The following is a 12,022-nucleotide window of genomic DNA, read 5'->3' on the forward strand; positions in this document are numbered from 1 at the left end:
ACACGCGCCAGCCATCTGCGGGAGAGCCCGGCCGGGCGGAGGTGTCGCCCCATCACGTTCCGGCTGCAGCCGCCGCCTGCCGTGTGTGGCTGGGAGCCGCTGGCAGCCGCGGAGGGAGGGGAGGGGAGGGGAAGGAAGGAGGGGGGCGGGGGGGGGAGGCCAGAGCGTTGTCCAACACGTGAGGCTCATGTGATGGGGGGAGGCAGGGCTCTCCCTCCCCAGCACCGCCAGACGTGCCGGGAGTCACAGGGTAGAACACGTAGCGCCAGCCACCCACTCGCTCCCATTTAACCCAGCCTGCCGCCTCCCAGCGACTCCTCAGCTCGCGCCCTGCCCCGGCCGCGCGGAGATGAGCAGCGCGCCCTGAGCCGTCTGCAGCCCAGGAGCCGGTCCCGACGCCAGCGGTGCCCAGAGCCGCGGGGTTCTCCGAGGAGCTCGCCGCGCACCCGGCGCTGACTGATTTCGCTGCTTTCGGCGAGGCTAAGTTTCAGCAGAGCCCCCCCTACAAAGCCTCCCAAGCTGAAATGGAAATGATCCCCAGCGCCCAGCCCCCTCCCGCCTGCCTGGGCAAGCTGCCTGCGCTGGAGAGCAACGAGATGCCAGGGTAAGATGCCGCCTCAATGGTGCGTTTCTCGGGGCCAGAGCGCCCAGTGCCCTCCCCAGCAAACCCACGGGCGCAATCTGGCCGCTGGCTTTGACTTGAGCTTCAGATCCTTCACCCTGTGCCTGCTGGGAGCGTTGTCAGACGCATTTGTGTCTCTCAGGGTGCAGGAAATAATAATAACCCATCGCATTTTTATGTCATTTGTGCAGGCTGGCCTTTTCTCACATGTATCAAGTGTACAAGCCCAGGAGAGGGTTAAAAAAAAGTGAAGACAATAAGGTAAATGGAGGAATTGCGGAACCTTTGCATTCTTAGTTAACACCTGTCCATTTAAAAAGTTGTATGCGTTTGTGTCTGTTCTGATTTGGTTTAAATCTGCTTTTGCATAAAGCTCAACTAAGATTTAACCGTTATAAAATTTGCTGTGGGGTTTAGGAGGGGTTGTTTTAACATCAGACAGTTTGAATCAAAGTTGTTGGGGGTTTTTTTGCTCTGAGACTGTTGCACTTGTACCTCTTGTCCCCGAATTTGAGGCTCAGAAGGTGGGAGGGGACTATATTTTTGCATTAATTTAATAATTCTTATGACAGAAAATCAGTAAGTTAGTAGCTGCTACACATGGGTACCCAAAAGCATGAGATCTATATGTGTCTATCCATGGTGCTAGAAGTCATCTTGTGTCTTGTCTGATTTTCTCCTTTGGCTTCCAGGAGACCTATAAATTGCCCCACAGACTGATAGAGAAGAAGAGACGTGATAGGATTAATGAGTGCATCGCCCAACTGAAAGATCTCTTACCAGAACATCTCAAACTTACAGTAAGTGAAAATCTGGCTAATATCCAAACTCCTTTTCGTTTTGGGGATGTGTGTTGGTTAATGGATTTCTGTGCAGGTAGATGTGCCATCTAGAGGTTTCCTCTGAGCACTGCACATCAAAGTGGAAAAGGCTGCGATTTGGGCAGGTTTGCCACTTTGATCAGTCTATTACTAATGGCTTTCCTTCCAGATACTATACATTTTTAAACAGTGTATATCTTTGGTGGTGATAGGGTGATATGAATTGAACTGCTGCAATGTTAAAATGAAACCTCATGTAAAAGTGATTATTGTGGGCTTGATGTGAATGTGAGGGATTTGGGTTTTTCCATTTGAGCCACTGAAAAAGTTCCATGTTGCTCTTTCTGAAGTTTTACTGGATTCCATTTATAAGTTGATCCCTAACTTAACTGAAAGTCAAGTCCTTTTAGAGTTTGTTTCCATGCTACCTGTTCTGAGTATTTGAAAGGATTCTCTGTGTTCTTGTTTTGCGCCAGATGTTAAGGACCGCAACTTTTGCTTCTCTAGTGTGTGTGAGGTGCCTTGTTTTAAAAAGAATAAAGGCTTAGGTGCTTGATTAAAATTAAAAGAAAAAAATCCCTGCAGAAGTTTATGGGGAAAACCACTTTGGCTGACATCCTGCAGGACTCCCCTCTTCTGTCACTGTTCAAAAGAAACCCTTTGACTGGATTCCCCTGTGTTAAGGTCATAATGCCAGCAGGGGCAGCAGAACAGATAAAATAAAATACTTGTCTGAGAGCTATGCAGTTGGTCCTAAAATACCCATAGGATGTAACTGTATCCTTCTCTGCAACCTTCCCTTTAAATTTTTTTTTAGTTTACATAATATGTGGATCAGACTCCAAATGTTAAGATTTTTGCTCAAAATCAATCAGAGTGATTTCATTGAATAAAGACACCATTTTTAACCCTGTTCCCCAAATTGCAACTGTTTTTCTTTTTTCATTTCACAATGAATTAGAAAACTTTTAAGATTCCTTGAAGCGTGGCCAGCTCTAGGATAAGTACTAACCTGCCCATTTGTTTCCAGACTTTAGGTCACTTGGAGAAGGCGGTGGTTCTTGAACTTACCTTGAAGCATGTGAAAGCACTAACTAATCTCATTGAGCAGCAGCAACAGAAAATAATTGCTTTACAGAATGGTTTACAAGCTGGTGAGTATTCAAGTCATGTTTGTATCATGTGAGAACCCTAGAATGTCTCGTGATCTTACTTTCAATATCTTTGAAATACTGGCTACTTATGGCACTTAGTTTGGGAGGTGGGAGGGTAAGTTTGTCTTTTTTAATTTTTATTTAGCATGCACACCCTGCTTTATGTGCATGTGGATTTATGAAAAAGATGCTTTTCATCCCTCTATTTAGTTAATTTATAACCAGCTGTTAATTTAATATAGTTTTAAATTCAACCTGATTCTAGTTATTTTATTTTATAGTACAGTTTTACTGTGAGGGCCTGATCCAAAGCCAATGGGAGTCTTTCCATTGACTTCAATGGCGTTTGGATCAGGTCCTGACTTTTTTCTCCCTTAATATATGAAAACATCTCTCTTACATGCTCTTTTTGGTTTCTCCATAAGCCAGTTAGTGCACACTTTGCAGCCCGGGACTATCTAAGGGCCCACAGTGTTTTACATCTGTTTCCTCCTTCCCCTCTCTTTGTGACACTTACTTGAGTCTGGCAGGCTAAAACCAGCTTTTCTAGAAAGGCTACTACGGCTTTAACAGCCACTAGATATGCAGTAGAATTACACAGCCAAACCCAATGTCACGTCCCGAACTTTAGACCTAATCCCCCTTGGTTTATGCAGCTAATGAGGGATAAATTGGGCCCCTTGTACCTAACTTTCATTAGCTGCAGAGAAGCCAGATTTGCAAGATGACTTTGGAACTGATGTCTTTCTGAGGAGATTCCAGGGTTGATTCGCTGTGCTGCCTTTTGCAATTTTCTCCCTAAACTGTAGTGTCTGTTGTGGTTGCCACGTATAATGAGTATAGGATCAAAAACATATTTAAAGACTCACTGTTAGAGGGAGGTTGTAAAAATGGGTGTTTAAAGTGACCGTATTGTAGTAGAATTCACTTGTCTAGCTGTTTTGTAACAGATACTTAATATGGAGATAAAATTTCTTCCTCTCCCCAGTGCACCTTAATGATATTAATAAAACTATTTAGCTCTCTGTTAATTTTTAATTTATTTCTGTTAATGTTCCCTCAGGTGACTTGTCATCAAGAAACCTTGATACCAGCCAGGAAATGTTTCGATCTGGTTTCCAGATGTGTGCCAAGGAAGTGCTGCAATACCTGGGAAAGCATGAGAACACCAGGGATCTGAAATCTTCTCAGCTAGTCAGTCATCTGCACCGAATGGCCTCTGAGGTTCTCCAGGGCGGAGCCAGCCGAAAATCTGGAGATGCGCCCCTGAAAACGGTGGACTTGAAGGAGAAGTCTGGCTCTTTGCCCAAAACTGCTGAGGGTTATGGCAAGAACTGTGTGCCTGTTATACAGAGGACTTTTGCACACTCCAGTGGAGAGCAGAGCGGGAGCGACACAGACACAGACAGTGGGTATGGAGGAGAGCTGGAGAAAAGTGACTCAAACGCCGATCAACAGTATTTTCCAAAGGATACGGGACTCAACTATACCATGCAAGAGAGAATAAGCTCTATTAAGCAAGAGACTGAGGACCCACCAGCCAAAAGGACCAGAATGGAAACTTCAGAAGACGAAGGCCATTTTAGCAGTGATCTGATTGGCTCTTCAAGTAGTTTTTTGGGCCCTCACCCTCACCAGCCTCCTTTGTGCCTGCCTTTTTATTTGATCCCACCATCCGCAACTGCCTATCTGCCTATGCTGGAGAAGTGTTGGTACCCGGCTTCCATGCCTGTCTTGTACCCAAGTCTCCCAGCCTCTGCTGCAGCACTTTCAGGGCTAATGAACCCAGATAAAATCTCGCCATCTCTCCTGATGCCTCAGAGACTTCCTTCTCCACTACCAGTCCATTCCCCTATCGACTCCTCAGCTCTGCTTCAAGCTTTGAAGCAGATTCCTCCTTTGAACTTGGAAACCAAAGACTAAGCACAGTGTGACCGTTTTCTTTTTCTTTTCTTTTTTTTAAGTTTGAGACTCTTTCAGTTTTATATACCGGCTGGACTGAGGTGTGGGGATAAAGGTTCATTGAGAGTAGGAAGCAAAATCCACTTTTCTCTGACTTGTCAGATAGCGTGGGAAAGGATGAAGGAAGCACCCAGGTTAGCCATTCGGGGGAGTTTAAAAGGAGAAAAAAAAAAAAGGTTTTCTTTGTGCTTTACCCTTTACCCTCCCCATCTAGAGAGCAACAGCTGACTTAGTCAGTGAGGATTATATTTCAAAGCTGTGAAAAATATTCCATTAGGCAGATTTAGGTGTTAGGGTCTGTGAATATAAAAATATGGTACTTCTGATGAGGGCTTTTCAAAGCAATGGCCCACCGCCAGATTTGTTACCCCACCCAGTTGCCAGTATTTGAAATGATACATGCATGCACAGCAGTTGAAGCATTGGTGTTAGTCCCACTAAAACGATTCAGAGTAGCAATCACTGGTTGGTAACGCACAGTCAGTGGTTCAGGGAGAGTGAAGACAAGTTTCTCTCCACACCTCTGCTGAATGTTTAAAAAACAAAATGAATAAAATGTAGATGCTGCTTAGAAGCTTTACATGGTGTACTTCTAATTAATAAATTAACATGCATCCCTTTCTATAACTCAAGCTGCTAGTTGGGGCAGGGGAAGAGAAAATATCCCCATGGATCCCTTTGCTTGTTGCACCTAACTCTAGACCTCTCTTTTACTGCTACTGTACAGGTGTCTCTGGGTCTAGTGTATCCGAAAGCAAAATGGTTAAAAAGCCCCATTAATGGGGGCATAGCCAGCAACTGACTGTTTCACTTCTGAGCCAAATCCAGGTCTCTTGTAACAGGGTGAAATTCAATTGAAGTCAACAGAGTTGCACCCACTGAATTGGCCCCCTTGAGTGCCTTTGAGAATTCAAAACTTTTTTTTTTTTTCCAAAGGAACCTAATCCCAGTGGGATTTGGGTGGCCAAATCTCTTAGGATCCTCCGAAAACCCTAGTCCAAATTTCTATTTTAAATAGAGTTAGAATTTGTGAAAATTTCCCTATTAACAAATCTTAGAACTATTTGGGCCTGTGCACCACAGATTCAGTAGTTGCTTCAGTGATGAACACTGTGTCCAATTAGGCTTTAAAAGAAACTAACTGCAAAAAGCAGTCAGTTTTTTTCCCCTATTAATTTTGAGACATTGTTTCCAGAGTAAATGTCACATAGATGCTCATTTCATTCTACCATTGCACCAGTTGTTAAGATGCACTGTGCTTGATTGCAGATTGTGTTCTCATGTTTATTTTATTATTGTTTTTTTGGTATACAGTTGTTGCCTTTATTTGTAAAATCTTGTTATAAATATATATGTATATATAAAATATATATATTATATAAATATATTAAAAAGTTAAAACGTTTCAGAGGTCTATTATTTGTATAACTACTTGAGCATAAAGAAGTGAGAAATATGAATGTATTCCTGATTTGGGGGTTTTGTTTTTTGAAGAGGTTTTGTTTTGTTCTCTAGGGAGGGATACAGTGTTTATATTTTGGAGCCTTCTCAAAGGTGGGGTATTGTAAATATTTTTATCTTGAGTAAATGTTAAGTAGTTGTTTTTAAAATACTTAATAAAATAATAATTTTCCTGTGGAAGATAAGGCTTTGCCTCTTGTTCTTTGAAATATTTGATCAATGTCGTTCCATGTGACCTAATCCAGCAACCAAAATGGCATGCCATGTGGGCTTAGCACTCTGCCTGTGGGAAAGAAGTTGCCGAATCACGGTCTTAGTTATCCCTGGTACAGCCTTGATGGAATAAATGCCCAAAGTCATCCAAAAATTATTATTGTAGTGTGGGATTTTTTGTTTAATTTATTGCATTTTATTTTTACCTCTTGACCTTTTCAGCTTTAAAGAATGGGAGACCATGTTGGGTTTGTACCTTCACTTCATTTAGGTTTGTTTCTTTGTGATGTAGCTAGAAAGTCTGAAAAGCTTTGGGTTTTATATATTTTAAAAAAAAAAGTGGGCGAAGAAAGAGGATTCCTGTGCTTGTTATTCCATTAGAAATTCAGGTCTTGTCTACTCTAGCAAGATTCTATGGAACCTAGAGAGCTTTTGTAATCACAAGAGCCAGAGTATGAAACCTGAGCAATTGAGAAGGGATATTTAGTCAAACTGCTTAAAACTTTTTGTTAATCTTGTCTCAACACCTGTTTAACTCTAGTGCTAAGGACCACATCTTCATTGAAGATCCAGGCAAAGGGGATCTTGTGCGTGAATCTCCCCCTTCCATCTGAAACACGTCCTCAGACATCTCCAGATCCCCTTGCCCCTCTCCTGGACGCAGTGTAGGAATCTCTCCGGTCTGCATTGAAGGAAAGATTGTGTCGGCCTTTGGTGAGGACTGTCTGGGACAGGAGTGTGGGCAGAGGATGGGTATAGGTTTCCCTTCAATCCAATAGAAATAATTCAGTCTGGGGCTTTATTTTCTATCCTCCATCCTCTGGCATCCCAGGAGTAGCTGTAGCCAGTGGGGCACCCAATGGAGCTGCTAGGCCAGAGAATTTCTGGGGTGGGGACCTACTGGTGGGATGGGCTAAAGCCACTGTGGAGGCACTAGGCCTACATGCAGATGGCTCTAGGCCTCTGCAGATCCCTGGGGAGTTAATCAGGTTTGGGGGCAGGCCCTGTGGTCTTTTCCACAGGAGGGAAACCCCACCATCTCAATGGAATGATGCAGGGCAGAATCTCTGCAAGGGGATCCTCAAGGAGATTTCTCACCTCAAGTCCCCTCCCATGGGTTTTTCTGCTGGAAAGGGGTGCTCTAGGCCTTAACAACCACATGAGAGAAGGATGATCCTGTTAAAGATTCAACACCCCCTTCAACTAGTGTGTGGGATATCACAACAAACCTCTCTGAGACATACCAGAAGTCCTCCAGAAAAACCAGGGCAGGCCAGACTTGACACGTGTGATATTTCTAAGCTAAACAAGAAAACCCCACCGCTCCTTGGACCTTTATCTATTGTCAAGAAGCCAAAAAAGGGCATAGCCCCAATTTTAAACAACTCCTTTGCAGGGGACCTTAAGCCTCATTAGAATATAGCAAGCCATGAGAGGAAGGAGAGACACACTCTGGTGTTTGTACTTCACCAGGAGTTTTGCTGTAGGGATTTCCCATGATGGCCAAGCCAATGCTCCAAGGGACCACTATGTTAAAAACAAAAGCGCTCTGTAGTATTGGTGTGAGCCACTATAGCTTTTAGTGTCTGGGCTATTCATGTAGCATATATGGCAGGCAGCTGCTCTTTTTGGTAAGTGCTAATGGCTCACTTGGGGACTGATCCTGCTGCTGTTGGACGTCAATGGCAAAACTCCCTTTGACTTAAATGGGTGTAGGGTGGGTCCCTTGGTCATGGTAAGGGCCGTATACACGTGTGCTGGCTTGGGAGCTAACCCTGCCCATTTTCCATGTCCCTCCCTCATGTTGTGGTGCATGCCCCAGCATATTAGTTGGGTGTATCTGCTGGTGTGCTATGGAAGGATTCTGGCTGGCTGCTCAAATCTCACCCAAGGCTGCCTACGCTTGGTTTGTGGCTGCTACACCCATAACCCCGGCCCTCCTTTGCCTACGGCCCAGGCTGGATCTGAACCCCGGAAGGAGGAGACACCCGCTTAATTCTGCCAAGAGTTTCATTGTTGTTTGAACTGGCTTTGTAGCTAATGCTGAAAAATCTGATGAATATTTTCTAATACCATCAAGTAAGTCTTGGCAGTCGAATTTATTTAAAACATGCACCTTTTGTTTACATCTCATGGCACATCAGCCATGGGTAATAAATAATATACAAGTTTTGGGTTTTTTGCAAAATGAAGATGACCCCAAACCTTTCCCAAAGGCAAACTGTTGAAGAAAGCAGATGGGCTTTGCACTAAAGGTTTGTTCTAGTTGGGGGGAGGGGAAGGGGTGGCTGAAAGGAGGTAAGTACATGTACTAATGTAGAGTATGGGACCCTGGGCTAGATCATTTATTGTCTGTCTTTAATTGCTTTGTGAACACTGGAAACAGGGCTAGCCCATCAGCTGGCATAATCAACAGTGCTAGGTCCATTTACGCTGGTGGATGAGCCGGCCCAATTTCTCTAATGGGTTTGTGGTATGCCATGCCATTCACTGTTGTAGGAAACCTTTAATAATTTACTCTGAAATGAATGTGTGTGTAAATGGGGAACTGGCGCATTGACATTCATGACTGAATGACAGTTATGTTGTATTTTTAAGGTGCTTATCATGCAGGAGGACCAGGAAGGCTGGTAGATTTGTGAAGGCCCCAAACTGGGGTAGTGTGTAACAACCCTATCGCGCCCCAAATGGGCCCCGAACCGTACAGGCCCCAAAGATGAACAGTCAGGTAAATTACGGCGGAGCCTCCTTATCTATCTGGGGAACTCACACTCTCCACCATATTTATTTATTTTAGAGACAAATCCTGCTCCTATTGTAGTCACTGTCAAAATTTCTACAGATTTCAATGGGACCACTGTTTGACCCTCAACATACTAAATTCTCAACACTTCAAGTTGTTGGCAGAATTACAGTTTATTTGCAAGGCTGTCACTTTGAGCTTAGCCTTTCCCACCTTCTTTACCCTTTGCTGGTAGCAGGACCCACAGAGACTTTCTCTGCAGCAAACAGGGACACAATGAGTATAAACATAGGTGCAGGATATGCCCTTTCATAGCAAGGACATGGCTGTTGTGGGGAAGTTTCCCTCCTGGTACAGGTCAAAGCCAAAAAAGCAAAACTGAGGGGGCGACATTCCATTGGTGGTGAAAGGTGCAAGAGTGTGGCCTAGTGGATAGTCCTTAGACTGTAAGCACATCAGGGCAGGGAATATGTCTGCCTCTATGGAGGTAAAGCATCTAGTACAATGGGGCCATGGTCCTGACCTGGGCCTCTGGGCACTACTCTTATAATAATAACAATGGTGACTTAGAGGTAGGTCTCCTGGCTTCAGTTCCTGTCCCTGCTACTGATTTTCTATATGATCTTGGGCAAATCACTTCAGCTGTGCCCGTTTCTCCGTCTGTAAAATGGAGGTGATAATACTGACCTCCCTCAGAAAAGTGGTGTTGAGTGTGGCTGATGTTTATCAAGTGCTTGGAGACCCTGTGAATGTGAAAAGTGTTATGTAACTTACAATTCTAATGTATAAGCTAGATTGCCTTGAAGCTCCTGTATGTGCTGCATCCTTCACTTTGCTGCATCATTCATCCAAGATGCCCGGAGGATAGGAGCAGACATTTCACCATGTTTCATTTCCATTTAAAAAAAACCCCAAACCCTACCTTAATGGAAGAAAATCCTAGAGCAATCAAGGGGATACTGCAGCTGAGGCTACCAGACTGTGACGGGGTGCTTTGCTCAAGTCTCTGCACTCACACTGTTCAGACAGGGTGTGTTGAGTTCCCCTGACTTGTTTTCATGGTCTCACCCAGCTCTGACCTGCCTCAAATGTTGACACAATGTCACGTTTCCGACTGCAGTCTTTCATGTGCAGCCTGAGGCTAAATACGGCTGCTGGTTCCTGGAAACAGACGTGCCTGGCACCCTTTCAGTAGAAACCCGATCCTCATGCAGGCTTGGCACAGCAGCTGAATAACACAGCAATAACTCTTTCAGCAGCATTTCAACCCATAAATAGGGCTTCCCAAGCAAACTCCTCGAAGTGCAGAAAGACATGAACAAGGATTTAAAAAAAAAATCAAATAAAATCAGAGTGCATGAAAAGTGAATGCAGGGAAGAAGCCAGGATTAAAGTGTTAGAAGGAACCTGCAGAAATACAGAACCAGCTTTGATAAATATAACTGTAGGATTATCTCTTTGGTGTTAAAAAAGAAGCAAATTGTGTAGAATTTTATAATGTCCTGGTAACATTTTATCCTAACCCTTTTGTAAAGGTAAACCAGTAATCTTCCTGAAAAGGAGATGTATTCCAACCCAGAGCAAGCTGGGATAATTGAGAGACCCTCATAATTTTAGCTTTTCACCACCTGTTTGGAAAGCTTCTGGGACTGGATGGTTTTTAGAGGCATGTACTCTGGGAGCTGCTTATCCTTCGCATTGTGCATGGGCCACAGCCTAAAATAATCTGCAACAATGCACATTTTTTTGCTGCGATTTCTTAGAATTCAGGTTTTTTTTTAAATCTGCTGTGACTTTTCAGGAATATGCACGTTGAATAGTAAACAAGCCCCTTGTCCCTAGAATCAGCATCTCTGTCTCTCTCTTACACTGGGGTAGGGGGATTTCTCTTCCCGCACAGGCTGTGGCATGGACACTGCAGTGCCCTTCTGCTTTGTCCTCTCTTTCATCTGTAAAGCGTGTCGCTGCATGTGTTTACAAATGCAAGGCATTGCAAGATCCCTTGAACTGTGTCCTAGTACAAAAGAGGCTTTGAAACAAGAAGCACGTTGTCATGGCATGTTCCAGGCCAGCAGCACCAGACTGAACCAGATAATTGCTGTTTCTGCTTTAGCTGTTTCATTGTGGAAAGAATGGTAGGTCATGCAGCAAGCCTTTTTCACCTTAAGACTCTTGATGGGCTATTCTAACTTTAACCGTCTGGGGTGGGAGAGGAATGCCCTGGAAATAGGTATGAGTGTGTGTAAGACCTTTTATTATATACTGCCAGTTCAATTCTGGCCTTGATCAGTTGTGACAGAAAACTGTCACCATTTCTGGGCTGTTGAGTGACTTACGTGAAATTAGTTTGTTGGTCCCAGGCCATGTAACTAGCTGTTGGAGCCAGTGGACCCCCAGCCACATGACACAGGATATTAACTTTTTGTAACCCTGACTCATGTCGTGACTGGAGCCAAGAAATCTCTTACCAGCCTACCTGTGTTTTATACCTTCATCACAGGCCAGCTTTGGTGAGCTAATCTCACTCTGTAGTTGTTTTAATCACACTTCTTACCATAGTGCCTGAGTAATTCTCAGTGACAGGCAACTGCCTGAGTAAAATCCCCAAACAGGTGTAGAGACTGACCAACCCCGTCACGCTTAGACCTCAGGGTTGAAGCACGTTGACTAGAGCAGAGAGAGGAAGCTTGTACTGCAGCTGTCTACCCAGTACCTGTTCTGTGGGTTAATTCAGCCTTTTAGTCTTTATGGTGGTCAAGCCAGCACTTTTTAGGGGCACTACATTCCTGTTTATCTTTTAAGAAAACAAAGAGAACTAGTTCTTTTTGTTTTTGTTTCTTTTCTTGGGTGCATTTTGCTTCCTGTCACTCCACAGAGCCAGTTAGTACACGTAGACACAATACATTTGGAAAGTCTGACACATAACAGTGTGTTTGGAAAGTACTTGCAGATATCTGCTTTATTAAAAAAGGAATTGCAAAAGGAGGCAAGCTAGTAAGGACCTCGCAGCACAGGCTGGCTGATGGAAAAGCCAGGCCTTTAGGGC

General features: G+C 44.1%; 1 protein-coding gene across 1 annotated transcript; it reads left to right on the forward strand.

Annotated features, from left to right (window-relative positions):
• The first annotated feature begins 188 nt into the window (after positions 1–188).
• BHLHE40 (basic helix-loop-helix family member e40) lies at positions 189–5,964 on the forward strand. Its single transcript, XM_005288517.4, has 5 exons — positions 189–604; positions 814–883; positions 1,315–1,422; positions 2,474–2,597; positions 3,661–5,964. Exons 1-5 carry the CDS (start codon positions 525–527, stop codon positions 4,518–4,520), a joined length of 1,242 nt encoding a protein of 413 aa, XP_005288574.1. The 5' UTR covers positions 189–524; the 3' UTR covers positions 4,521–5,964.
• Positions 5,965–12,022: the final 6,058 nt, after the last annotated feature.

Source organism: Chrysemys picta, chromosome 7 (genome assembly GCF_011386835.1).
Source record: "Chrysemys picta bellii isolate R12L10 chromosome 7, ASM1138683v2, whole genome shotgun sequence".
In the NCBI taxonomy this organism is placed as follows: Eukaryota; Metazoa; Chordata; order Testudines; family Emydidae; genus Chrysemys; species Chrysemys picta.